Source organism: Grammomys surdaster, unplaced genomic scaffold, assembly GCF_004785775.1.
Source record: "Grammomys surdaster isolate TR1022 unplaced genomic scaffold, NIH_TR_1.0 126013, whole genome shotgun sequence".
Lineage (NCBI taxonomy): Eukaryota > Metazoa > Chordata > Mammalia > Rodentia > Muridae > Grammomys > Grammomys surdaster.
In genome coordinates, this window is record NW_021620828.1 from 4,313,479 (window position 1) to 4,339,005 (window position 25,527).

General features: G+C 40.3%; 1 protein-coding gene across 1 annotated transcript in view; it reads right to left on the reverse strand.

Moving 5' to 3' along the window:
• Nucleotides 1-24,601, reverse strand: part of LOC114610050 (ovostatin homolog) — a 40,210-nt gene extending 15,609 nt beyond the window's left edge. The window contains exons 1-20 of the mRNA XM_028754528.1: nt 24,441-24,601; nt 23,955-24,138; nt 23,334-23,490; nt 21,732-21,784; nt 21,185-21,205; nt 18,942-19,110; nt 18,352-18,436; nt 15,122-15,236; nt 13,955-14,066; nt 13,594-13,703; nt 13,102-13,260; nt 12,062-12,286; nt 11,240-11,294; nt 10,326-10,471; nt 9,636-9,785; nt 5,454-5,624; nt 4,612-4,762; nt 3,339-3,441; nt 2,657-2,885; nt 1,875-2,004 (exon numbers count right to left, since the gene is read on the reverse strand). Of these exons, the coding sequence (XP_028610361.1) occupies nt 1,875-2,004; nt 2,657-2,885; nt 3,339-3,441; nt 4,612-4,762; nt 5,454-5,624; nt 9,636-9,785; nt 10,326-10,471; nt 11,240-11,294; nt 12,062-12,286; nt 13,102-13,260; nt 13,594-13,703; nt 13,955-14,066; nt 15,122-15,236; nt 18,352-18,436; nt 18,942-19,110; nt 21,185-21,205; nt 21,732-21,784; nt 23,334-23,490; nt 23,955-24,138; nt 24,441-24,505 (2,590 nt within the window). The 5' untranslated portion in view covers nt 24,506-24,601. The remainder of the gene's footprint in view (nt 1-1,874; nt 2,005-2,656; nt 2,886-3,338; nt 3,442-4,611; nt 4,763-5,453; nt 5,625-9,635; nt 9,786-10,325; nt 10,472-11,239; nt 11,295-12,061; nt 12,287-13,101; nt 13,261-13,593; nt 13,704-13,954; nt 14,067-15,121; nt 15,237-18,351; nt 18,437-18,941; nt 19,111-21,184; nt 21,206-21,731; nt 21,785-23,333; nt 23,491-23,954; nt 24,139-24,440) is intronic.
• Between the last annotated feature and the right edge of the window lie 926 nt (nt 24,602-25,527).

A 25,527-nucleotide genomic window follows, 5' to 3' on the forward strand; every position in this document is an offset into this window, starting at 1 on the left:
CCTTGACATTGTTTACAGAATGACATTGAACCATACAACATCAGAAAGCTGCCGGTTCCTTCTCTTTTCCCTTTCCTTTCCCTTTCCCTTCCTTTTTCCCTTCCCTTCCTTCCTCTCTCCTTTCCTCCTCCTTCCTTCCTTTCTTTTTTTTCTGAGATAGGGTCTCACCATGTAGCCCTGGCTGGCCTAGAGCTCACTATATAGACCAAGCCTAGAGTTCACAGAGATCTGCCAGCCTCTTCCTCCTGAGGGCTGGAACTGAAGGTGTGTAGCAACATTCCTGGTTCCTAATGTTTCCCAGGATCAAAGAAAAACACCACCACACCTTCTAATAACTGGGGTTTCTAATGTTTCCTACGATCAAACAGAAAAAGTAAAATATAATACAGCACAAAGGCCACCAGACACAAACTGAGTGCTGGCAAGGAATTTCAGTTCCTGTGGTATCACAGTATGTAATCAAAACTGACCTTCTGTGTCCTTTTATTTTTTATAGAAATTGGAGGATAGGTAAAGCTTATTCAAAAGGCTTAGCATCATCTGTGTGCTGTAGACACAACTGATATATTGTTCCTGTTTCCTTGTTGTAGGTTTGGCTTATTTCTTTCTTTGCTTCGCAAAGTCTTTGAGTGTCACAAAAAACGCAACATCAAGTGCAGGATTCTGCCTCGAGTTCCAGAGTGAGATATCTGAAGATCTTACAGTGCATAAAAATTAAGAAAGTTTGAGTGTAAAAGTTTGAGTGTAGAAAAATGGTCTGTGATGAATCACTATCACAGCTGAATTTTTAAAAAATCTTGTATTTCTCACTGATGTAATAATATAACAAATATAGGACATGAAATAAAATATTTTTAATGACCTGGGTTTTAAAAGTTTCTGGTTCACTAAACTTTTAAATTTTCTCCTTCTTTTATATCAGCAGCCAGAGACTTCTAAAGTTACTCTTCTAAATGGTACTAAAGCAAAGTTCTCAGAATTTAATCCTCACCCAGTGATTGGTATTTTTCTTTTTAATCTGGTGGCCTCTTTAGCACACTTACTTGAAAAGCAAAATAATTCCAGGAACTCTCATAACTGATTGTGACAGAGGATTAATTTTTGTAAGACTGGCATTTTGTGTGAATGTCGGATAAAACAGCCATTGTAAGAATCAGGGTGACATTAAAGAAACATGGGCGGTCTTCATTTGAGATGTGATATGTGGCGTTGACAAATCACACAAATTAGTGTCCATGCCATGGCTCAATCTTGTTATAATTTCTATGTGAATGAATGGAGTTCTGTACCACAGAGTATTGATGATAAGGAGCTACAAGGCTGGAGCGTGGGCTCGGTGTTTAAGAGCGCTTGCTGCTCTTGCAGAAGACCTGGGTTTGGTTCCCAGCACTAATGTCATGTAACACAAAACCATCTGTAATCCAGGTTCCCATGGAACACACTCTTCTGGATTCCCTGGGTGCCTGCATGCACATGGTGACATACATCCTTACAGGCAAATACATATACATAGAAATAAAACAAAGTCTTTTTAAATAGAGAAATTGCATTATAAGAATTTTGAATGGCCAGGCGGTGGTGGCACACGCCCTTAATCCCAGCACTTGGGAGGCAGAGGCAGGCGGATTTCTGAGTTCGAGGCCAGCCTGGTCTACAGAGTGAGTTCCAGGACAGCCCGGGCTATACAGAGAAACCCTGTCTTGAAAAACCAAAAAAAAAAAAAAAAAGAAAAAGAAAAAGAATTTTGAATATAGAGAAATGAATAAAGGAAGTTAAAAAATATGATGCCAAAGAAAAATATTTTTTTTGAAAATCTAAGGAAAACAGGTTGATAAAATGCAGTCAATCCATGACAGATCGACACAGCTGCTTACCCAGTGTCTTTGGAATAACGGTCCAAACATATGTTTTCCGTTCTCCAGCCTGGAGGACTTCACTGTCAGTGTTGCTCTGGGTGTTGATGCTTGCTTCATAATGCTCAGATGCTTCTAACTGAACAGAAATCTAAAAACAGAACAATGGCCACAGGGGTCAAATTTTAAATTCTCTCTCTCCCTGGTTTGATTTAATATCCACAACTTATTATGCAATGGTTTCTTTGATGTCTTCAAAGAAGAAGCTAACGTTTGTCATCTTAAGAAGATTCTCTCCATTTTAACTCAGCAAAGTGAAAAGATGCCCAAGGACTCAGTCACAAACTCACGAAATAGCAGACTGCATCATCACAAAATCTTATTCTCACGAAAAATGAGAGCCATTGTTATGATTTAAAGCAATTGTTTCTGGGGTCACAGAGTTCACTCAGCAGTTAAGAGCACTAGCTGCTGTTGCAGAGGACCTGGGTTCAGTTCCCAGCACCCATGTGGAAGCTCACAACAGTCCGTAATTGCAATTCAAGGGATCTGATGTCCTTTTCTGACCTCTGTGGGTACCAGAAATACACATGGTGCGTGTGCATACAGATAGGTAAAACAATCCTACACAGAACATAAAATTAAAAATTTAAATAATTATTTCTAAAGATTAAAGAAAGAAATGACTGCCTTGGAATATGTGTTTTCATTTGTTAATAGAGAGGCTACAGTGATATTTAGTGAAAAAAATAATAATTTAACTTTGCTGGATTTTTGTTTCCAGATCAAAGGAGGTGGCCCACCTCTATACATGTAGTCAGGTAGTTGAAGACAGTGACAATCAGGTCACTCTGTTCACTTCGAATAACAGAAAAGGGTGAGGTAACTTCCACGAAGAAGGGCTGGGAGATCTGTAGAGACACTTTGGGTGAAATGCCAAACCCAGCATTGCCGTTGACACAGAAGGCGCTGGTCTCCCATTGGGTGATGGTATCCGGGACAAGGAACGAGATATTTGCTGAGCCTGAGGAACTGAAAAGACAGGCTATTGGTGACACATCCTGTGAGTGGGAACCTGAGATTATGCAGAACACACACAAATAAAGTCACTGAAGGATTGGAAAATGTTTAGGTCAGGCATTAGATACGTATCCCTCATCTGATGTCTGTAGAATAGAACCTTAGCAATGCCATATTTCTATGAATACTTTTTTAAAAATTGAGGTAGCATATACTACCTGTGTGAAATTTGTAGAAGTGAAGGTCTTAGTGGAAGAGTAATGCTTTACTGAAACAAATAAACAAACTAACTGTCAAACATGAATCGGGATGGACAAATGAACAACATTTAAAAAAAAAAAACTTCACTACTTTATTGCCCAGGAATAAAAGTTAACAAATCAAAAGAAAAAAATAGAGATAGAAACACAAAGGGGAGAAATCTATTTAAGAAAATACTAAGAAGCACAAAAAAATAAAACTCACTGTACACTGATGAGGTCCCATAGCCACATCTTGGGGAAGTTCGTCCTGACTGTCTCTTTGATGGCCAGTTTTGCATGGCTGATGCTGTCTGCAGCGTCATAAACTAAAACGAGAGAGAGAGAAAGATACAAAGAAATGTCCTATGCAGAAAGAGCAAAAGTATGTGCTGTGCTTCAGTGGCACATGCCTGGTTAAGCTATGTGTATACGTGTGTGTATGTACATGCCACACAGGTCGATTTCAGATGTCTTCCTTACTTGCTTTTCCATCTTAATTTTCGAGGTAGGGCTTCACTGAACCTGCACCTTGATATGTCAGCTAAACTGGCCAGCCAATAATCCCTGGAGACCCCTTGTGGCTGCTCCTGAGCCAGAGGGTGACAGGTGTGCACTGGCACGCCTGGCATTTATGTGGGTACTAGGGACCAAACTCAGGTCCTCACGACAGCACAGCAAGCAGCTTACCCACCGAGCCATCTCCCAGCCCCTTTAGATGAGCTCTTAATTTCTCATAAATTCAATCTCAACCGAGGTATCACTCTTTCCGTGCTCAAATTTTAGTATTGTTTAAAAGTTACAACAAACAAACAACACGTCACCTACAGCCAAGTCTGGATGAATTAAATGTCCTCACTGACTCTTCTCTGACATGCTGGTACCTGCCAACCCTGCTGACTGGCATTATGTTTGCTTATGCTTTTATTGTCGTTAATACTTGTCATTGTCTAGAACACATTCCTTTACAGGAATGACCTATAGGTTACATATGACGCGCTTAGTTAGTGTTTCTACACCAAAATAGTAACTACTGAGCTGGACATGGTGACATATGCTTTCAGACTCCAGTATTTGAGAGGTAGAGTCAGGGTCAATCAGACGTTCAAGGTCATCCCTGGCTACATAAAAAGTCTGAGGCCAGCCTGGGCTACGTGCATCACACCATGTCTAGTTGCTGCCTGCATTATCTTTGATAGTTGTCTTCACAACTATTTTGAGGTCAGCCTGAGCTATGGGGTAAGGCCTTGTCTTAAGAAATAAACAAAAATTTTAAAAAAGAACCAAAACCTGGACTTCTTTTTGTATTAGAAGTTAATTATTCTTTATCATTAAAAATATTTCCAGCCTGTCTCGCTGAACTGCAGAAATGCTAGTTCTTGCTTCAAATTATCCTAAATCATCTAAAGCTCTTATTTTGCATGGTTTTTATCTTAGAAACACTCAATCCAAAGAATTCTATTGAATAGCACTCTAACGGGAAGTTCTAGATTACCCACAGGCAGAAACAGATGGTGCGCCACCACCGAGACCACCGATTATCCGTTCATCTGGGTGATCGAACGTCCTCAGCAAGAGCTGATTTTCCTGGAATGAACACACTTCCGGTTTCCGGTAACGGAGATTTGTAAAGATTTTCAGACCCATATTCTTTCGAAGAAAGACACAAAAAGATTATACGTTGCTTTCTTGAGAGAATTACGAGAGATCTACAGTCATAATAAACAGACAATAACTCTGCATATTTTCTGTGCAGCCAGGACTCAGGCTCACAGAAATCAAGTCTCCAATAATCACTATGTTTATTATTATCGGTGTGCTAATATTTCCATTTTTTTTCCATTTATGCTTAAGGGAATACAAGACATCAGCACTGCCGCTGTATTAATTAACAGCAAACATGCACACTCACATGCATGTCTATACGGTGCACATGCCTTAATCAGCAGAATTGGGACTTGAACTAAAGCCTGTCTAATTCAGTGTTCTCTTCGTCATCCACGGTGATTCTAATCATAAAGATTCCTTGCATGGCCCCTGAGAACATGTGGCTGACAGCCTCCATTTACATGGAATACAGACTGTAAGTTATCTTCTTGGTTTAACTCTTGACACGTAAGATAGATTGCAAGAAATTGAATTCCATTTCATCACAGTCCCATGATTCTAGCCATACGATTTCTTTTTAGCAAAAAGAAAAAAAGCCAACAGGATTAACATCTCTTTTTTAAAGAGTACTCTGTCGGCACAGTATAGAAAGAATCTATGGTGTGAGAGAGATCGGGTTGGGACCACTAAAGCTACAAGAGGAAATGTTTTACAGACTCATCTGTGGTCTTACCCTGATAAGATTAGAGAGGTCTGCATCCCAAACACTGTTTGTAGGTGTATAGTACAGTCCATTGTAGAACAAGTCCTTCTGAGGAATGCATGGGTCTGCTCTCTCATCATCCAAGTTGAGACCATTGTAGAAATACCCATATTGATGGATATATGGGAGCATGCTATATACCTAGGAGGCGAAGATATGGTCCTTGGTGACTTGAAGCTCTCCTTGCATAATTGTAGGATTGGAAAATCGGTGTCAGAACCACTTACTACTGAGCCAACTTTCCAAAAAATTCAAATGAGGAGAATAATATTGTTTTGTGTAGTCAATGTTATTTGCAAACTTTTCTTGCTGACAGTGCAGGTTTGAGGATAGCAAATAAGAAAGGTCATGGAGAACTCTTGCTTGTTCCAAAGCCTAGCACACAGATAACTGCCTGAAGTTACAGTAGTAGAGGTTCTAGACCTGGAGGATGATGTCAGCTGCCTGAATCTAAGTATTAATGAATTAAAACCTTTCAGATAAAATATCGCATCAAGCAACGAACAAGCGGCCAAAGCACTTTACATATTCGTAGGAAACTGTTCTTATGACACTCAGCACGATGTGTAACGAATATGCACCAGTCGAAAAAGTGAACAAAGAGTAAGATCAACAACTTATACTTTTACGATTGAAAGGGACAGTGATTATTCCTGTAATCTTTCAGTCGTTGGTAGAATTATGGGCACCATGTTCTGAAAGACTGCAAGAAAAGTTGAGAAGATGTAAAGCTGAGGGAAAGCTCCGGAAACTACATGCACGGAAGGAGAACAGCATGAAGGGATTGGAAGAAACACAAACCAAATTCATTCCATGTAAAAACACTCTAACTCCTGTCAAAATAGGAACCATCTTCCCTGGATGCAGGAGCTCCCAGTAAGAGGGAAGGGCTTGAGATGAAGGGACGGCTTCCATTCGTTCAAATGCATGACTGGCTTGGGTGGGGGTTATCAGGCGGGAGAGATAGTGGTGTCAATAGATGTCATTGACCCTTGGAGATGGCACTTAACGGAAGGAAAGATGGAACAGGATAAAACAGAGGACACAGTTTAGTTAACGAAATGCCTTAGTCCAAATGCCAACTAATGCCAGGAAAGCATTGCTCAGATATTTTGGAATAAAGGGAATATTTGAAAATTGACGTGCAAGGTATTTAAAAAGATCATGAATCAGAAATTCAACAAAGAAAGTATAACAATGGGCAAAACGAAGGTAGAAATAATTGAGAATGAACTCAGAAGATGAACACATCAGAAATGAACTCTAAAGGCGAAAGAGCCTAAGAGAAAAATGACAGACAGAAATCAGCCATTGTTTTTGTTTGTTTGTTGAGGCAGGGGCTTGTGGCTTTGAACTCTTGATTTCCCTGTGTCTGCCTCCCAAGCAAAGAGATTACAGTGTGCATCACCATACCCAGCACACCCAGCTTCTAGAAGAGAAATAGAAAACCAAAGAGAAAGAAAGAATCGAAGCCGGTCACTCGAGAGCTTGAGCACATGTGAGAATGAGCTAACATGTGAATGAAATAATTCAGAAAAGGGAAGAAGTCAAAAAGCTTAATTTTTAAGTTATAATACAGACTAAGCTTTTGATTTTCTCCTACACAATAAATCCTAAGAGATGTGTTACAAAAATTTTAGTTTAAATATATAGGAGGGGGAAAAACCCTCCAAGGCCTCCAGACAAGAAGGCCAAATAACCTACCAGAGAGAATAAGTTAGCCTGACAGCATAATTGTTTTTTAAAAAAAATGTTCACAGTGAGGCACAAGGGAGCAGGGTTTTCAAGAAACCTAAAGAAAAATACAAGCCCCAAATTTAATAGTCACATAACTCGTCTTCTATCCTTCTTTATTTTTATAATATTTGTTTGTTGTTAGTTCTGGGTTTTTTTGTTTTTGTCTTTTTTTGAAACCGGGCTCATGCAGCTGAAGTTGGCCCTCAACTCCTGATCCTCCTCCCTGTACCTCTCAAGTGCCGACATCACAGGCGTTCGCCCAGCTTCTATCTCCAGGCTTTAGAAAGATGATTCTGAGTATGAAGATGTGATGGAATTCTTGTGCCCTTCTGAGGAAGCTAGCAGAGAATATGCTTTATGTCACTGAAAGATGACCGGACACTGGGATAGCTCAGGAGCAATACAGAAGCACAGCTGTAAGCAGGGTGTGCTCGCCCAAGGAAGGAGGGATGCCACTTTAAGGGGAGAGAAAGGGAGTGGTCAAGACTATTGACAGCGGAGCTGGCCACTGGCTAGGGCCACTGGCTAGGGCCATTACTTAGAATGACTGGCTGGGTTTCAAGGTTAAACAAGAAAAAAGTGAAGCGATACTATTCTTGAGAAAGTCAATACAATAAAATTTCAAAGCTGTGTGTGATGGCTTAGACTTTTAATTTCAGCTCTCAGAGGCAGAGGCAGGTCAGGAGCATTGGCTGCTCTTCCAGAGAACCTGGGTTCGGTTTCCAGTATGCATAGATGTATGTGCAGAGAAGACATCCATACACATAAAATAATAAATATTTTATCTTATTCTCTTAAGAAACGTAGCAGAGCAAGCACCAATGGAGAGAGAATACTTAAATGAGCCACCTTTTATAAAACAAGCACAGGAAGTGGTTAAGTGGTTATTCTCAGGTCACTGGGAGCTTATGTTTCTCTTTCTACTAAGGCCAGAACAAGGTAAGGATGCTACTGTCCCCACAGAGTAGTTCTGTGCTGGAATCAGGCAAGGAGAATACAGAGGCATGGAATAAAAAGGAAGGAAGCCAGTGGGAGAAGGAGGAAGGGAGGGAGGGAGGGAGGGAAGGAGGGAGGGAGGGGAAGAGGGAAGGAGGAGGGAGGAGGGACAGGGAGGGAGGGTGAGAAGAAGGAAACTTTCTATTTGATGGCAACATTGCAATACACAGAAACAGAGACTCAATGAAAAATATAATTCAACTAACCAAGAAACTTAGCAAGTTAGCAAAATGTAAATCACTGTGCAAAACAGCTGCAGGATTCACAAATACAGTAGAATAAATAGTGGGAGAAAACGTTCTTTACAACAGCAACAGAGTTGTTATGACACAGTTGTGAACAGATCAAAAGTTCATGGAAGAAAACTGTTTAAAATGTAATTCATGAATAACAGAAAAATTATACTTGGAAAAAAAAGCCATTTTAAAATTCTGAATTGGAATATTTCCCCATTAGGGATGCAACAGTGAAGTTAATTTGTAAATCCCATGTGACCACAGTAAAAGTACCAGTTAGCTTTCTCTCCCTGAGCTAGAGAAGTTACAAGTAAGTTGGATATTGAAAATCAACTAGAGCCGGATGGTGGTGGCGCACTCCTTTAATCCCAGCACTTGGGAGGCAGAGGCAGGCAGATTTCTGAGTTCGAGGCCAGCCTGGTCTACCGAGTGAGTTCCAGGACAGCCAGGGCTACACAGAGAAACCCTGTCTCGAAAAACAAAACAAAACAAGAAAAGAAAATCAACTAGAAGAGAGGGGTGCCCTGGAGTTGAGATTCGTGGAGTTAACGGACCAAAGGGGTTGATTGCCACCAAAAATTAATCTCTATCGTTAAAACTGAGGAAATGACATAGGAAAAGAAAAACCAGTGGAATGTAAAGCCAAGAAATAAACGGAATAAACAGAAATGCAGTTCAGGATAAGGACAGTGTCTCATGTCACCCAAGCAGAGATAACATGTCAACTGGATATATTTTATTTTTTAAAAAAAGATGAACTAGATAGATATCTCATACTTAAGGAATGAGGGCTCCCTGAAAATAAAAATCAGTTTTCAAGGCTGTTACAAAGTCAGGCCTGGGTCATCCTGAGACAGGAGATTAGTTAATATCAAGAACATAATTGGGCATTGTCAAAGAACATAGAGACCAACTTAAAAAAAAAACTGCTCTCACTATGATTTTAAGATATCACATTGTTTTAGAGTTTTTAACCTGTTGTAATTATGTATAGAGTTCTGAATTACTGTGGATGCCAGACAGAGAACTCACGTAGTTAATAACCCATGCTAACAGCCGAGAATGGAGCACAGACACAAAGACTTGATGCTTTCAGCATGTCTCATCTCAAGTAAAAGCATCCTGGGAAGGGCAAGGCTTGCAGCCACACAGCTTGGTGACACTGGGGAACAATGCTGCTTACGCTCTCAGGTGTCATTTCTTGTCCACGGTTCAGTAGAAGGGCACTTTTGTCCACCGCTCGCAGGGCACAGAAGGAGTCAGGGGCTGCTTGAAGATGAATGCTGGTGTTAGAGCCGGGGAGGTCCTTCTCCTTTGAGAACTTTATGCTAACCTGAAGAGGAGGAAGGGAAGTAATGAGGGAAGAGGCAATTACACGAGAAGAAAACGAGAATAAGTCCTGTCTTTCCCAAACAAATCCTGACCAATTTCTGTACATACATTTTCCTGCCCATTCTCAGTTCCCTGTGGGAATATCTTTCAGTTTCCCCAACTCCTCCAGCTTCCCATGACCAGGTATCAGTAAGATAACCCTCGTGACTCTCATTCTTTGGTAACTTAACTGTAAGATTACTGTGTGAAGATTATGAGGGGGGCCAGACAGAGACAGGGCTGCATAGACAGCATACTGGGTGAGAATGCTTGCTATCAAGGTTGACAACTTGAGGTCTATCACTGGAACCCACACGGTGGCAGGAGAGAATGGAGTCCTGCAAACTGTCCTCTGGTCTTCATGCGCTCACTCATGGGCACGCACACATGTGCGCATGTGTGCACACATACACACCAAATAAATAAGTTCATGTAAGAACCAATCTTTAAGGGGAGGTAGCAGGAAGCAGAAATCCCACCCTGCTGATAAGGGAAACATCACCTTGTTTTTAAAGCACTTCTCTATCTGGAGCTTGGCACTATCCGCAACGATTTCCCCGCTGGGGTGGAGGGTGTAGACGAACAGGTCAGCCTCCGGCGCCAGATCAGTACTGATGCTGATTGGGAAAGAGAAGTTTCCATTCCAGGCTGTGGAAACAGGCAGTTCACAGATGACACCGTGCTGGCACTCGCTTGTCTCTCTGGGTTTGCTTAGATGAAGGAGAATGGCGTGTGGATAGGAAAATGACCTGGGCCTTGCTCAGATGCAAGTAAAAAGGGGACTTATGCACAGATGAAGATACTACAGTAAAGCTGCCTTAGACGTCACTTTTCTACAATGTACATAATTAACTGACTAATGGGTGCAGCTAAGTTTTGTCAACTTGACATAAACTAGAGTCAGCTGGGAAGAAGAAACTTCAGTTAGGGAAATGCCTCTGTCTGGTTGGCCTGTGGGCCTTTTCATGACTAATGATAGATATGAGAGGGCCTAGCCTGTGGGTTGTGCTACTCCTGGATAGGGGGACTAGGGCATGCAAGAAAGCAGGCTGGGTAAGCCATCAAGAGCAAGCCAGTTAGCAGTGCTCTTCCATGGTTTCTGCTCCAGTTCCTGGCTCCAGGTTCCTGTCTTGAATTCCTGCTCTGACTTCCCTCCATGATGGACTGTTACATGAAGTATAAGACGGAACAAACCCTTTCTTCCTGAAGTTGCCTTGGCTAGGGTTTATCACGGCAGTAGAAAGCAAACTAGAGTAATGATAGAAGGGCAGCAATTGCCCTTTTCAAACTCTTCAGTGTTACGTCAGGCCATGCTACCTACTGCCCCCCACCTGCTCGTGGCAGTCAGTGCTCGCCCTAACTTGTAGAAAGTACAGAGATAAGGTATGTATTCCAAAGCAAGGGCATCATATCCACCTTGAGCTCTGACTTCCGTCTGTCCATTGAGGAAGATGCCTCCTCTCACCATTACCTGTGCCAGACAGAGAAGATCCAGTGTGAGTACTGAACTTACATCATGTCCTCATGGGCTAATCTAGTGACCATTCTGACAAGAACAAGGTAGCTTCCACAAATATTAAAAGGGAACTTCACACATGTTGGGCTAGAACAGGGAAAAAACTGCCCATTATCTACCCATTTGCCTCTGGTCCATGCTGTGAAATGGAAAGCCCATAAGGCCGACTAGATGACTCAATATGCACGGAACTCTAACAGTGCCTCAGGCCTACTTCCTTTTTCAGTTTGGTGAGTCTAATTGATTCCACTAATGTTTCCAGTTAGGAATGTACAGCTGAGAACACTAAAGCTTAGAGCATCTGAACAACGTGCTCAAGGTAGACACATGTGCTTGAGGACTGGGAGAGAGTGGAGGGATGGAAATAGGAATGGCTTAATTTCCAAGTCTGTCTTCACTCTCCTCGAAGCCTTAGTGAGAAGGGATGAGGACAGATTCCTTTTCTGCTCATCCTTTTGAACTTTCCAAGTTACTTAACCCTTCACGTATGGTCATAAACACTGGATGTGACGTACAATGGAATGATTGAGGAAGTAAGTGGCTCAGTCTCGGGGGAACTCAGAGTGCCTGGGATCGGTTTGCAAGGGGAACTCATTTATGGAGACAAAAGTATTCAACAGCAAAGTGGGTAGGCAGAGCTCACTCAGATTGACTAGGTCTGACGGATGACACCCCCTAAACTGTGCTGTGCTAATTAGACAGATCCACCAGCTGAAGCTTACCAAATAGAAGAAGGTCACATCTGAGGTCTTGTAGGCCTCAGGGTTTAGGGAGTAAAGTACTGAGACCATCTTCTCCTGATCACATGGAAGCTGCTTTGGCTCAAGATTGATCTTTAGGAAGCTGCTGCTTCGGGAGTAAAAGCGTGAAGCTGAGAAGTAGGCATCCGAATACTCAGGGGACAACCAGCTGGAACGATGGCAGCTTCTAGGTTGGACATAGACGGCCTGGCAGGACAGAAGCAAAGGAAAGGTTTTAGAACAATGGACACCTCTAAGACAGGAAGTGCTACCGGACACAGGCTTGTTATCTCTCCCAACCAGGAAGGACCCTAGCTCACAGCTGTTGTTACGGAGGCTGGTGAGATGCCTCACCATGTGAGGGCACTTGTCACCAAGCCTTACCACCCAAGTTTTATTCTCAGGACCATTGTGATGGGAAGGAGAGAAGTGACTCGTACAAAATGAGATTATATATATATATATATATATATATATATATATATATATATATATGACTACTGTTATGTGACTGTCCAACTGGACTAACAGTGAATTGATATATTTTTTTTTATTTTGCTTGTGTATGTTGTATGTGTGTGTGTGTGTGTGTGTGATGATTTGCTATGTATCCCAGTGTGACCTGTCTCAACATCTTGAGTGCTAGAATTACAGGCACGCTTTGGATTTTTACTTTTAATTACAGTCAGAGAATTAGATTTAAGTTCTGTATCCTTCCCCTGAACACAAGCCATGACAAACTGTTTAACTGCGAACTTCTGCAAAAGGTTCAGAAAAAAAACTTCATGGCAGCTCCCCGTCTATTCACGGGGTGATGTGGGGGAGAAGGCCAGATTTTCTTACATGCTACTTCTACTTCCATAGAAGACATTCTGGTCACGAAAGTTGCTCTCACTGAGTACTGAATGGGCAATCAAGTCACAGAAAAGATGCTACTATCTAAGAGCCTTCTATTCTCCAAATCCCTAGCACTGGGGCCTCTGGGATTCTTGACAGTCTCTGCCAGCTCTTGGATGTCTTACTTTCAAGCTGATCTGTGCATTGAATATCTCTGACGTGTCGATGGAAAATTGAGCTTCCCCGTTCTCATCTGTGGTGTAATTTCCTAGATGTTTCCCGTCGAGCTCCAGTTGCAAAAGCTTGTTCACCATTGGTGTGCTATCGGGACCATAAAATTTAAGCTGTACAAAAGCAGAGATGTTAATATTCTTAGAACACGAGGCTCCACATTTCTACAAGGAATTTTTCATCCACGATAGCGATCGCTTAAGAGAAATTTCAGTGGATAGAAATACCCATTCTAATTGTGTATATGTGTTTAAACATAAAGCAGGAGAAGCTGCCGTTTGATACATTGGTTTCTTTTAGCCCTAGAACTTTCTAGGCATACCAGACATAGTAATATTAAAAATAGATTATAAGCCTAGAATAAAAGTGTCAGGAAAATTTCAAGGGCTAATCTGTGAACAGAGAAAACCCAAAGAAGTTCCTTTAAAAGTACCAGGCAAACCTACAGTTCCAGAATAAGTGATCCCTTTCCGGTAGAAAGAGTCCATGTTCTCAAAGTTCACAGTGCCAAGCACTGAAGTGATAAAAACTGGGTGTGTTTTACTCATCTGCACACCTGTAAGAAATGATGAAACACAGCATCAGGAAGAAATTAAGCATTTGAACAGACACCCCCAGGGTGAGGCATGCATCCTAGGATATGTGAGGATCTGGATTCAATCCCTCTGTTCCCCACAAAAGCCACGTTTAAAGATGTTGCATTTTACCATAGTGAGGGACAACTCATTTCTAATTAATAATGATGTTTCTAACTTCATATTCTTTTTCCTCAGCGGTAGAAAGCTGTCTGTAAGATACAATCGTTACCTGTTCCAAATTCTGTAACCATTATGTTAACATTCAATGTCATGAACAATCCAGAGCGGTACAGCTGGAAGACTTTTGTATTGACAATGTGAGAAGCACAGCCATCTTTCAGCTGAAAAATAAACAGAGGTGGAATGAAAAAGTTAGGGATCCAAGAGTCTCATGGAACTTTAGCATGGGTACCTTCCACCCCTGTGTACCCAGGTCTCCGTTGTTGAGTTACTGAGCGGACGAAGAAAGAGGTAAAGTAGAGAGAGCAACTTCAAGAAGACTTAAGTCAGAGACGGGACTATCTACGCTTTATGGGTTCAAGGACAGCCTCCTCGAAGCAAAGTAGGCATGAAATAGTTTAAGGATGCGAATAAAGCTAATGAGATCCTGAGAATGAGAAATTAACTCCCTGCAGAAACTAACAGCAGACGAACCAACACTTTTTAGTTGGAGCATGTGGAAGCCAGCAGCTGTGAAGGTCTGCTGTTTGAAACAGGGAAAAATGTACATTTTCACCACGTACAGCAGAAACGAGAAAACTGTAACTTTTTAATTATATTTTAAAATAAGAAAGATGCACTAACTTCAAATTTTAAACATTGGAAGGATGCACTCATTCATCTGACCCTCGAAGCTATTGTTTGCTCTAGGCAGTGTTATTACACCCGTCATACACGCATATACATGCACATGAATTTAAAAAGTTCTTAAAAATGAAATAAAATGATAAAATTAAAACCAGTGACTTACAGACATGCAGAAAAATAGTCATAAAGTTAAAGCCCAGCAGAAAAGATGAGATTTTTCATAACTAGGAATTAGAAAGAAGGAGACCGGAAGTTTGGAACAAGAAACACAGAACATTCTGGGTGGCGGTGTTTCCGCATGAACAGCCTGCGGTAGGATTTTCCAAGGAAAGACCGTGGAGACCACCCAGGTAGTACAGACCATAGGGACGCCGATGAGCAACTTTGCAGGTCTAAAAGCCTACAGGCAAAAGCACCCAGAAGCCGAGGAACTATGCTAAACATTGTATTATCTTCATGTTTCTCACCTGACTTAGCTCTCACCCCCCAACCCCGACTAGCCACACAGTGAAAGTGCTGTAAGTCCTTTTTATGAGTGGCATAAAATCCCTATGAGAAGTTCCCTCCGGAGTTAGCCCGTGCTCCGCACCTGCGCAGTGAACTGCTCACAGATTTCGTTCTCATCGCTCTCACAATTCCCGGGTGAGAACTCTCTGCACACTTTTATCTGAGCTTTTCCCTGCACAGGCTGGCCATAGGTGTACCTGGTGGGAAAAGGAGCATCGAGATGGTAAATGGGCCGCATCATAGTGACACTTACGGACCTCGCTAGAAATCATATATGAAGCCTTGAAACTGGGTGTTTCCATCTAACTGCCTTTAGGGCTATTTTCTCCCTCAGAATTCGGGTCAACTTAGACATTTAATTTATGAAGAGGATCTGGCTGGTTTAGAAACAACCAAATAAGTTCACAGTTTCATTCAATTTTAGATGATCTAATATTTCAGTGGAGACAAATTTAATGAGCAAAAATTTAAAATATATCTAATTTGTTACAAGTATTGGAAAATGAGCTGGTTTTGTTAGTAAGTGCATATGAACATAGGTAAAACTTGACGATTCTGGATACTACAGTCTTTCCAGATCAATATTTTCAACATTATTCTTATTTTACCACCATCTAACATGTAACATATTAAACATGTTGGCACCGAGAGTGTAGGTACGAGCCAACATTGCATTAACGGCTTATATCCCGCTAAAGCACAATACAATTTTTATTTCTTAAACTTCAAAGGCTAAACCAGGCATTGTGTTTTTTGTTTGTATGTTGTTTTTATAATTTGAGGATCATTTTGACTTTATTGAATTAATAACAAGCGCAAAATTTGTGTATAATAAAACTGAGTAAAACACTCAGATTTAAGCTTGCAGATTACCATGCTCTTTCAATAACTCTCCAGCACAGGGGTTGGTCGTATGTTTAATACAACATTTAACTCATTTTTTTCCCTCTAGTAACTTTAGTTACAAAACTGAGAAGTAACTCACTTCTCTGAGCTTCCAGGACTTTTCCAGGAAAACACAGTGTTTCGGGGAAGTGAAGGTCAAAGCCAGATCCACTTCAGCCATGTTTCCTCCATCTCTGTGCTTGTGAGATTTCAACCCAGCCTATGTCACTACAACCATCTGCGAGTTTTGGTTTTTAACACAAGTGAAATAAAGGCCGGACCAGGGCTGGGCTAACAGTGCTCTTCTCAATGGCCATTCTTCTGTCTTTCACTTATAAACTAGTATTCTTTACAGGTTAGCATACGTCTTTGGAGCGTGTAGGTTACTGTCTTTGCTTGGGACAGAATGTCATTCCCATTGTTGTGATTTGAGTGGCTTTTATAGATGATAAGATAATTAATTTTTTTTTACTTTGGCTCAATATTTTTTCTTCGCTCTTAAAAGCCTATTCATTCTTGAGATTGCTGACATAATCTGGCTTGCCAGGTTCCAAACTAAATTTGTGGGCAAAAAGGAAGCGTGGGCAGCTGACCTAGCATTTTTCACCTCAGTAGTTGGCACTAATAGACAGTCAGTCACAAAGACTATATCAGAACTACTGGCATTATATTTATGTATAAGTGCTCTGTCTGAATGTACACCTGAGTACCAGAAGGGGGCATCAGATCACACTGCAGATGGTCAAGAGCTACCATGTGGTTGCTGGGAATTGAACTCAGGACCTCTGGAAGAACAGCCAGTGCTCTTATCCACTGAGCCATCTCTCCAGCCAGGACCCTAGCTTCTTATTGTCATTCATCCCTCTAGCACGTGAATTAAGGAGGTTTCAGAGAAATCAGAATAGAAGATCCCAAATAATATTAAGAAGCTACCAATTCTGTGTTAGCATTTGGTCTGCATGTGTTTTCAGGATATCCTAAGAAAAGAAAGTGGGCTTTCCAGTGTTCAGTTACATTTTTTTTAAAAGTATTTAACTGGGCAGATGAATAAATTTCAGGCCTTAATGATAGTGTAGGTTCTTGGTTTGTAGAAGGGTTTTCTAATGAAACTAGTTTAGGATCTTGGATTTCTTTATATTATTTATATTATTATATTATATTATTTATCCCAGCATTTTAAAGCACAGATTATCTATGACCTCACATATGCTAAACACATTCAGTTACTCTGCACTGAAACACAGAGAAATGTCTGATCCTTCTCTGAGAGAGACAGACTGACTCTGTGATTCTCTGGGGAGATCACGAAGAGGGTACCTCTCTAGTCGTGTTTCCCAGGGAGCCCTTTACAGACTGCAGCTTCGACATATTAAAAAATATCCAAAGGTTAGTGTTTTTATGTTATCTGTTAAAGCATCCAACAACGCTCATCAGGTGTTCATTCAAAGGATGGCACCAAACTGCCCAGGTATAACTGTCGACTCATCAGAAGACCCTCAAGTCTGATGTTATCCCAGGACTTACAGCTGATCTTTCTCTATAAAACTGAGATGATAACAGCTCCTATCTCATGGCATCCTGGGAATAATTTTTATAGCTGTCACCTAATAACTATTATCTGTTTTAAATTGTTAACACATTTTAGGACAGATATCACAAAAGGATAAAGGGCATCAGAAATAATTTCCCAAACAGAAGATAAATGTTCCTAAGATCGATAGGATGTTTTTATGTTAAGGGACTCAAATAAATTCAAACTAAATTATAAACTTCCTTATTTCCATGAAAGTTTGATAGCTCATTCTCTTTTTTTAAGTGAGAACACTCAGTGACGGTTAAGGTCCAGTGAAACCTGTCTTTTCATAACAGTTTTTAGAGTTAGGGAGGCAACATGGCGTTTAAAAGACTAAAAGAATATTATATAATTTTGACTTGATAATTTCCTTTAGGGAAATATTTCTTAAGTAAGCAATCCAGTTCTAAATCAGGCTACTATACAGTTTTACAGAAGATATCTACTACAAATGTACTAATTGCTAGAAACACAATATAGTAGATTACATATTGTACAGTAGAACAATGAGTAAAATTGTTTTTTTTTCTATGAAGATACACTTGCAAAGTCTGGAATTGGAATAGACAGAAAGGGAAGAAAAATATGGAGACATGTGTTTTTAAATATTGGATAGGATGGGTAGAAAAGAATAAGTATAGCCAGAGAAAATTTTCACAAAGCATGAGGGGGAAATCACCTATGACGTGTTAGTGATTGGTTGACTGCTCTGGAGTTTCGTTTCTATGTTCTCCTTCATAGTTTTCAAACATTGAAAATTTCTACAATAATTTTAATATAAGTATATAAATCAAGTTTTATGGTTAAGCTTAAGGTGATTTACCCTGTGGGGAAATAAATGAATAAACACTTACTTTGCACATGTAACCATTTGAAATTGATTGTCCGCAATAGTTATTGTCTCTGGTGTAGTGACCTCAACTTCAAATTTGGGCAATACTGAAAACAGAAAAGCCAACAAAAACCACACTTCAGCTGACAAAGTTGGAGAGCAAAACTAGAGCAACCACAGCAAACTGTTTCCATGCACGCTGTTTGCCTCCAAAGGCCCCAGCTAGCGCCCTGGGGGCTGTGACGCTGCCTCATTAAACGTCAGTTTATTCTGTTTCTTTTGTTGTTGGTGGTGGTGTTGGTGATGATGGTAGTTAGTGGATTTATTTATTTAGCCTTTAAAAAGTCAGCAATTGTTATGTTTTAATCTCTTAGATCCTTTCGAGGAGAGTACCTGAATTTTAGAAAATGAGATATTTCTTAGGTGAGGAGAGGAGTGGGCAAGAATCAGAGGAAGCCCTGGGCTCAGATGAGGCATAGAGTTCCAGGATGGAACAGAAGAGCAGACAGCAGAGACCCAGCCTGAGCTTCCGTTCCTGTGCCTGTGTCTAAAACGTTGTGTTCTGTTGTTTTGAACTTGTGTGTAGGAGAATCAGAAACAGTACTTGGTTACCATCTCGATTAACGGTGAAATGATCCATCACCGTCATTCCTGATTGTTTTTTTATGACGATTGTGTAATCCCCCAATATTGGTTCTGGAGTCAGTTGGAATGAGAGCTGGGTGATGTTTCTGAAAGATGTCACATTCATCCATTGAAAAATCACATTGCTTTGGGGGTCCTTGAAGACAGTGAATGAAGAACGACAGTCAGAGGTTGGGTGTGAAAATTCTTTCGTTTTTATTCTGGGTGTTCTCCATAGTTACTGGAGGTAAAGAGAGAACTACTCTAACATGTAACTAATGACCTCAATCACGGAAACAATGTAACTACTGCAATTTGGATAAAATTCAATAGGTATTTTTCTTAAAACTAACATTCATGTGAAAAATAATTTGTAACTGATACCTTTGATTTTTCTCTTTCCAGAGCAGAGTAGTAAAAGAATTAAAAATTCAACATAATGAGTCCAGATCAGTGCTCCCCAAAGCAGAGAGGACTCATACCAATGAGTATATAAGAGAACATTCATTCTAACAAACATTTAAAATGATTGTCAGTGGGGCTGGAGAGATGGCCCAGTGGTTAAGAGCACTTGTTGCTCTTCTAGAAGACGTGGGTTCTATTCCCTGCACCTTTGTGGTGGCTCACAACCATATGCAAATCCAGTTCCAGGGGATCTGATGCTCTCTTCTGGCCTCTGCAGGCACTGCATATATATGATGCAAATATATACATGCAAGCAAAACACCCATACATCCATGAATGATGTAATTAATTAAAAATTAATTAATTAATTAATTAATAATTTAATTAATTAAAAATAATTGTCACAGATTTCCACTTGGTCCCTTTCTATGTTGGTCATGGATTATGTAGTAGCACATACGTGGAATTTCTATGATTTTAAAAAGCAGGCACCGGGCAGTGGTGGCGCCCGACTTTAATCCCAGCACTTGGGAGGCAGAGGCAGGCGGATTTCTGAGTTCAAGGCCAGCCTGGTCCTACAGAGTGAGTTCCAGAACAGCCAGGGCTACACAGAGAAACCCTGTCTCAAAAACAAAAAAAACCAAAACAAAACAAAAAAACAGGCACAGTTGTCAGAATATAACCTTCATTTGCTTTCAGCCCTTTGCCACACACACACACAAGTTCACCTCAATAAACATTTTACACTTTCCAACTCTGATTAAAGAGATTATATTTAAAAGATTTGATTCAAAGGATTCTTGCTTAATAGATTATGTAAGGAAACAAAACTGTTACCTACTACCATTTCAAAGATTTTATTGATTTGTTCTCCTCTCCTATAATGTTTAGAAAACTGAATATCCTGGACCTCCTTTCTGTTCGGCTGCCCATGAGACCCCACGCTGGCTTAGATGTGAGTGGATGTCACAGGGCAGAATAAATTCTTCCCAAAAGAGCCAGACTTTACACACACTGAAGCTAGAACACCCGACTCCGTAACACTGGTGCTGTTCAGAATGCCCACACGGACAGGTTGTGACTTGTGAGTGGTGAACTTTTACTCATGTAAGCCAGTGTCAATCAAGCTTTGTGTTTCTTTCAGTAGAACACAGCGTTACCTGGGTCAGATGTGAAAGCAAACGACTGGGTAACGTAGAGAACGTGTGACTGCTAATCTGAAGTTCATGTCACTTTAAGAATGAGCTGTTTGTTACTCACATGAAAAGCTTAAAGCACCCACACAGTAGACAGAACAGTAGGAAGTTTATGAGTATCTTGTGTTTGCCCATATAACTGTGAATTATGAGCCTATATCCCACGGCCCTAGAATTAGCTAATAATAGTAGCCCACATTGTATACAGAGACAAACTACAGGTGCTGAGATCTGTTGATATTTACAAGTAAGCTGTAAATACAACCAGTTAAATGATAAGTGTAAAATATCTAAATTAAAAATTAATAAAATATGTTTGATTTGATGTAGAATGGTATGAGTTACAATTATAATACACAGTGGGAAAAATAAATCTCTGTTTTCCAGTTCTCAGCACATTATTCTTACGGATTCATGGACAAGAAATCAGGGTTCCTAGGTATCTTCAGAGTTTTCAAAATTACATTTTAATTGTACTTCTAATTGTCTTCAGACGCAGATTTCTTTTATGTTTGTTTTAATCATCTTCATTTTCAGTTATATAAAACTTAAAATTGGAAGCACCTCATTCCTAATCTGAATGTCTTTAACTGGATATGGATAACTGGACATGGAAAGTAGATGTCTTACCTGAACGGTGATCAAGGGATACTGAAAGGAAAGACACAGATGGATACTTTAGTGAGACATTCTTTTGCCAAATAGTATTAGTTCCAAGATTTATTTTTTAATCAGTTCTTTTAGCTAGTGTATAAAACAATGGTCTTTGCTATGATACGTTCATACATACATATCATCGTATCGTGATTGGGCTCATTTCATATTGCCCTCACCTGTCCACCCCACCTCTCCTCTCACTTTAGTGTGTGTGTGTGTGTGTGTGTGTGTGTGTAATCCTGACTACAAGAGAAAACATGGTATTTATCTTTTGAATTTGGCTAATTTGACCTAATACCACAACCTCTAGTTCATTCGTTTTTCTGAAACTGACATAATTTCATTCTTTATGGTCAAATAAAATTCCACGAGCCTATACACCACATTTGCCTTAGGAATAAGCCTGGGTGTGCAGGTATCTGAGGTATGCTGACTTACATTTCTGGAGGGTGCTCTGTACAGCAACGGGTTTGATGAATGGATTTCAACCCCATTGTACCTTTAGCAGTTATGGACTCACCAAGTCATCGACAGGCTTCAGCCAAGTGTTCAGTGTCACAACTCGAAAGTGAACTAAGGAAAAGAGGGTATGGCTGTAAAGTGGTTTTCTTGCGATCCCCGCCTTATGGTGATGATTGCTTTAAGAAATATACATAAGTAACTGCTTGTCCATCACAGGATACCACAGTGCTCTCCCCTAGCTCGGATCTGACCCTTTCAGGTTAAGAGTCCATTGGGGAAAATCTCTTTTTGTACTTCTTATCTCTCTGTTACTGATTCTTGTTGTCCCCAGGGCTGACACCAGCTACCTTTAGAAGCTTCTACCTTAACAAACATAAGGCTGTTTCTTGGAACAGAATTAGTGACAGACTTATCATCCATAGAAGCATATATGTAAGACATTTATGGGAATGGATGAGTATAATTTTCCTTGAAAACAATGCTAGCAAAATTAAGGTATTTTAGCAGAACTACAAAAGAAAGATGTCAGCTCTTTAAAATATAGTTTATTCTAATATTTTAGTAAGAGCAGGAAAGAGAATATCAGGAAGTGAAAATCTCTCTTTAGGCATTATCTTTGTAATATTAAATGTGAAAACATCATAATGAAATGCATTACAAATTATATATAAATAATATAAATATAATAAAATAAAAATAATAACAAATATATAATTAATTACAAAAGAAAGAGAAGAGAAGCCTACATAAGACTGTCGTTTAGAGGACAGTAGAGACTCCTCTGAGGAATTCTCCTGCCCCAGACACAGTCACATCAGTCAGAGCCCAGCAGCCTTGGAGGAAGCCACCCCTGACACTTTCATATCGGCTGGTTCTTCAGCTGCCAGAAATAAATGTCTATTGTTTAAGCCAAAATAAATTCTGCATTCAGGTCTTTTGTTTCCTTTTTTAAAAAAATCATAGAAATGTGGAACATGAATCAGGATATAATGCACAGGTGGTTTCATCTCTAACCCTTTCATTTCACAGATGAATAGATTATATCTCAAGGATCAGAATTTACTTGCCAAAAGTCAATCACCGGTCAACAGAGCTAAGCTTTGAAGCAAGAGGCTTTGAATTATAGCTTTGTATTCTTTATGCTACATTCTGCTTAGAACAATAGTTAAGAAAGCAGAAAGGCTCTGGCTGACTTTCTCATGTTATACCAATCGACATAAAAATAGAACGGTAGAACTCATAAATGCTGCTGGTGAGGTCTTTGTGGTTATTGGAACTTTTTTTTTTTTACAATGACTCTCATTTCTTCCCTGAAAGTCCAAAGAAACGTTCATTACCTCTACCCTAAGAATGAAAAAATTGGCTTGAGAAGGAGACTTAATGAGCTTGTCCAATGGGTATGTAATGGATCATTGGTTTAGATCAAACAATTACAACTTTGCATTCTGGTAACCACTGTACCATGAAGCCTCATCAGTAGGATTTATGTGCAATCACAGAACGCACAGAGTCTTATGAAGCCACACACAAGCTCCTGGAACTAGCAGCACTGTCTCATAACTATAGGAATTATGGAAAAGCACCAGCCGATGATGCTAAAGACAAATTTTACTCATTTTTACAGGTTAATTTGGAGAAAATGTTTTTTTAAGTGACTTACCCGTGTCTCCGGGTTTGTGGACTGGTATATCTGTCTGCACAAAAGTGGCGTTCTCCTCAGCAGCGATGGCTACAGCTCTTCTTTCAGAGATTTTAAGAGTGTTTCCCTGAACAAGTAATGTCACAAAGGCCAACTGCTCTGAGGACAGCTGAGACACCTGTTTATGAAGAAGAGCAGAGAAGGGAAAGCTGTGTGTCTTCATTTAGATGGAGAGACAGACAAAGCTCTGTGCACCCATTGCCTCCCATCAAAGACTCCCCGACTGCTGCAATTGCTGGGCTCAGTAGAAGAGTCTTTTCTAATAAACTCAGGTTCATATCTTCCTGAAGTCTATTTTTTATGTCTTCCTCAGCAGACATAAGCCTTTAGCCCACCTTTCCCTTCTAGGCTCTGTGAAATGTGTTCACTCTAAAACACCAATTGCCTCATTTCCTATCATAGAAAATTGCCAACGGCAGCAGCATATGCTGCACATTAAATTCTTTCCCTTTGTTTCTTGCTTCTCTTGAAATTTTCACATCCTCCCCCTAGATTTTGCAAATGAAATCACTCAAAATTAAGATTTATTATTGAAGAGAAACGTGGGTTCATATTCCCGCAGCATTGAATTTGGTGCCTCACTTTGAAATTTGCACAAGCGTAGAAGTTCCCCTCTTCCACGTGCTGGTCAAAGATAGTAGTGCTGGATCCCTCATATTCTAGGGCGACACTCAATGACACAGACTCGTTGAGGTTTAAAAGATGAAGGCAGGCTTTTTCTGAGGAAAATCGCTGTACCACAGAAGAAACCCACAGGATGTATTGCCTGCACAAAGAGAACAGCCAGCACTTTGCAAACAAATCTAGAGACTTGTTTACACCCACACAGCAACCTGAGCTATTGAAGGATGCCCCAAACTGTGCAGAATAATGATAAACTGGATGCATACAATGGTGTCTTAAGAGTATAGTATCCATTCTGGCATTTGCTCAACACTTAGAGGGCAGACCAGCGCTCACTTGCTGAAGTTGAAAAACAATAATGAACCAGCTAGATTTTAACACAGAATCCATTTAACAAAATGATATTGTCAGTACTTGGATACAGAGAGTTTAGAATCTTCTTACGGTTCTGAAGCCACAACATCAGTGAGCTGAAGCAGGAAGGCACTGAGCAAAATGGTAGGCACCATGTTGTCCCAGTGCCTGGAGGGTGACTTTAGGAGAAGCTGTCTTTTCCCTCCTCTCACTAGAAGTCAGCTACCTAGGTGTTCCACTTGCTTTCCCTCCTCTCGCTCTAAGTCTGAGTCTGCCGTTGCTTTTATAGTCTCACGGAAGGGAAGATCAATTACCTTTTGGAGCAAGGCTCCTGAGAGTGATCACTTCAGATCGTCTCTCCGGTTACCTCCCCAGGGGGTATCGGTTCATGTGTAACTTCCTGCTAAAGTTCACTGGATGTTGGCCTGGCTGGAGTCGGCAGTGCAAGTCAGACAGCAAGAAGACAAAAACAAAGAAAGTAGTTGGGTGACACGTAGGAGTTCATATGATTTTGATTCTCCACACAGGGCTGACAGTAGCAGTGGAGCATACCGAGGGAGTAACGCTTGGAAGAGAATTACTCTGTAAAACCTTGTCTCCATATCGATTCTCAAAAGAAAAATGTGTTCAGGGAATACATTGCAATACAGACGCATCATCTGGATAGTTAAATGTGCTGTTACTTTTTTATAATGTTAGAATGTTAGAATGTTGGTTTGTAGTTAATAGTTAGCATGACTTTCTTAGTAAGGTTTATAAACCATGTTCACTGTCTTCTTTCTTAGAGAAAGTGTAAAAATACAAGCTTCACTGGCAAAAACTAGATATCAATCAAAAGTACTACAATTTAATTGTAAATTCATGCCAATGAAATGCTGAAATCAGTTTTCTATTATTGTTGCTATTATTATTATTACTATTATTATTATCACTCTGTAGCACATGCTGATAGCCTGGAACACCCTGTGAAGCACAGGCTAGCCTTCATAGTGATCCTCCTAGTGTTGAAATTGCTGACAAAAGCCACCACACCCAGTTGAATCTGGTAAACGTCCATCAAATCTCCAGTATGGTAAGTCTCCCATTTTCAATGACTTTCCTTTGTTTTGTTGTTTTTGCTTTTGTTTTGTCTTGTTTTTTAAACATTCCTTTTACTTCAAGTGGTGAAGAAGTGAGT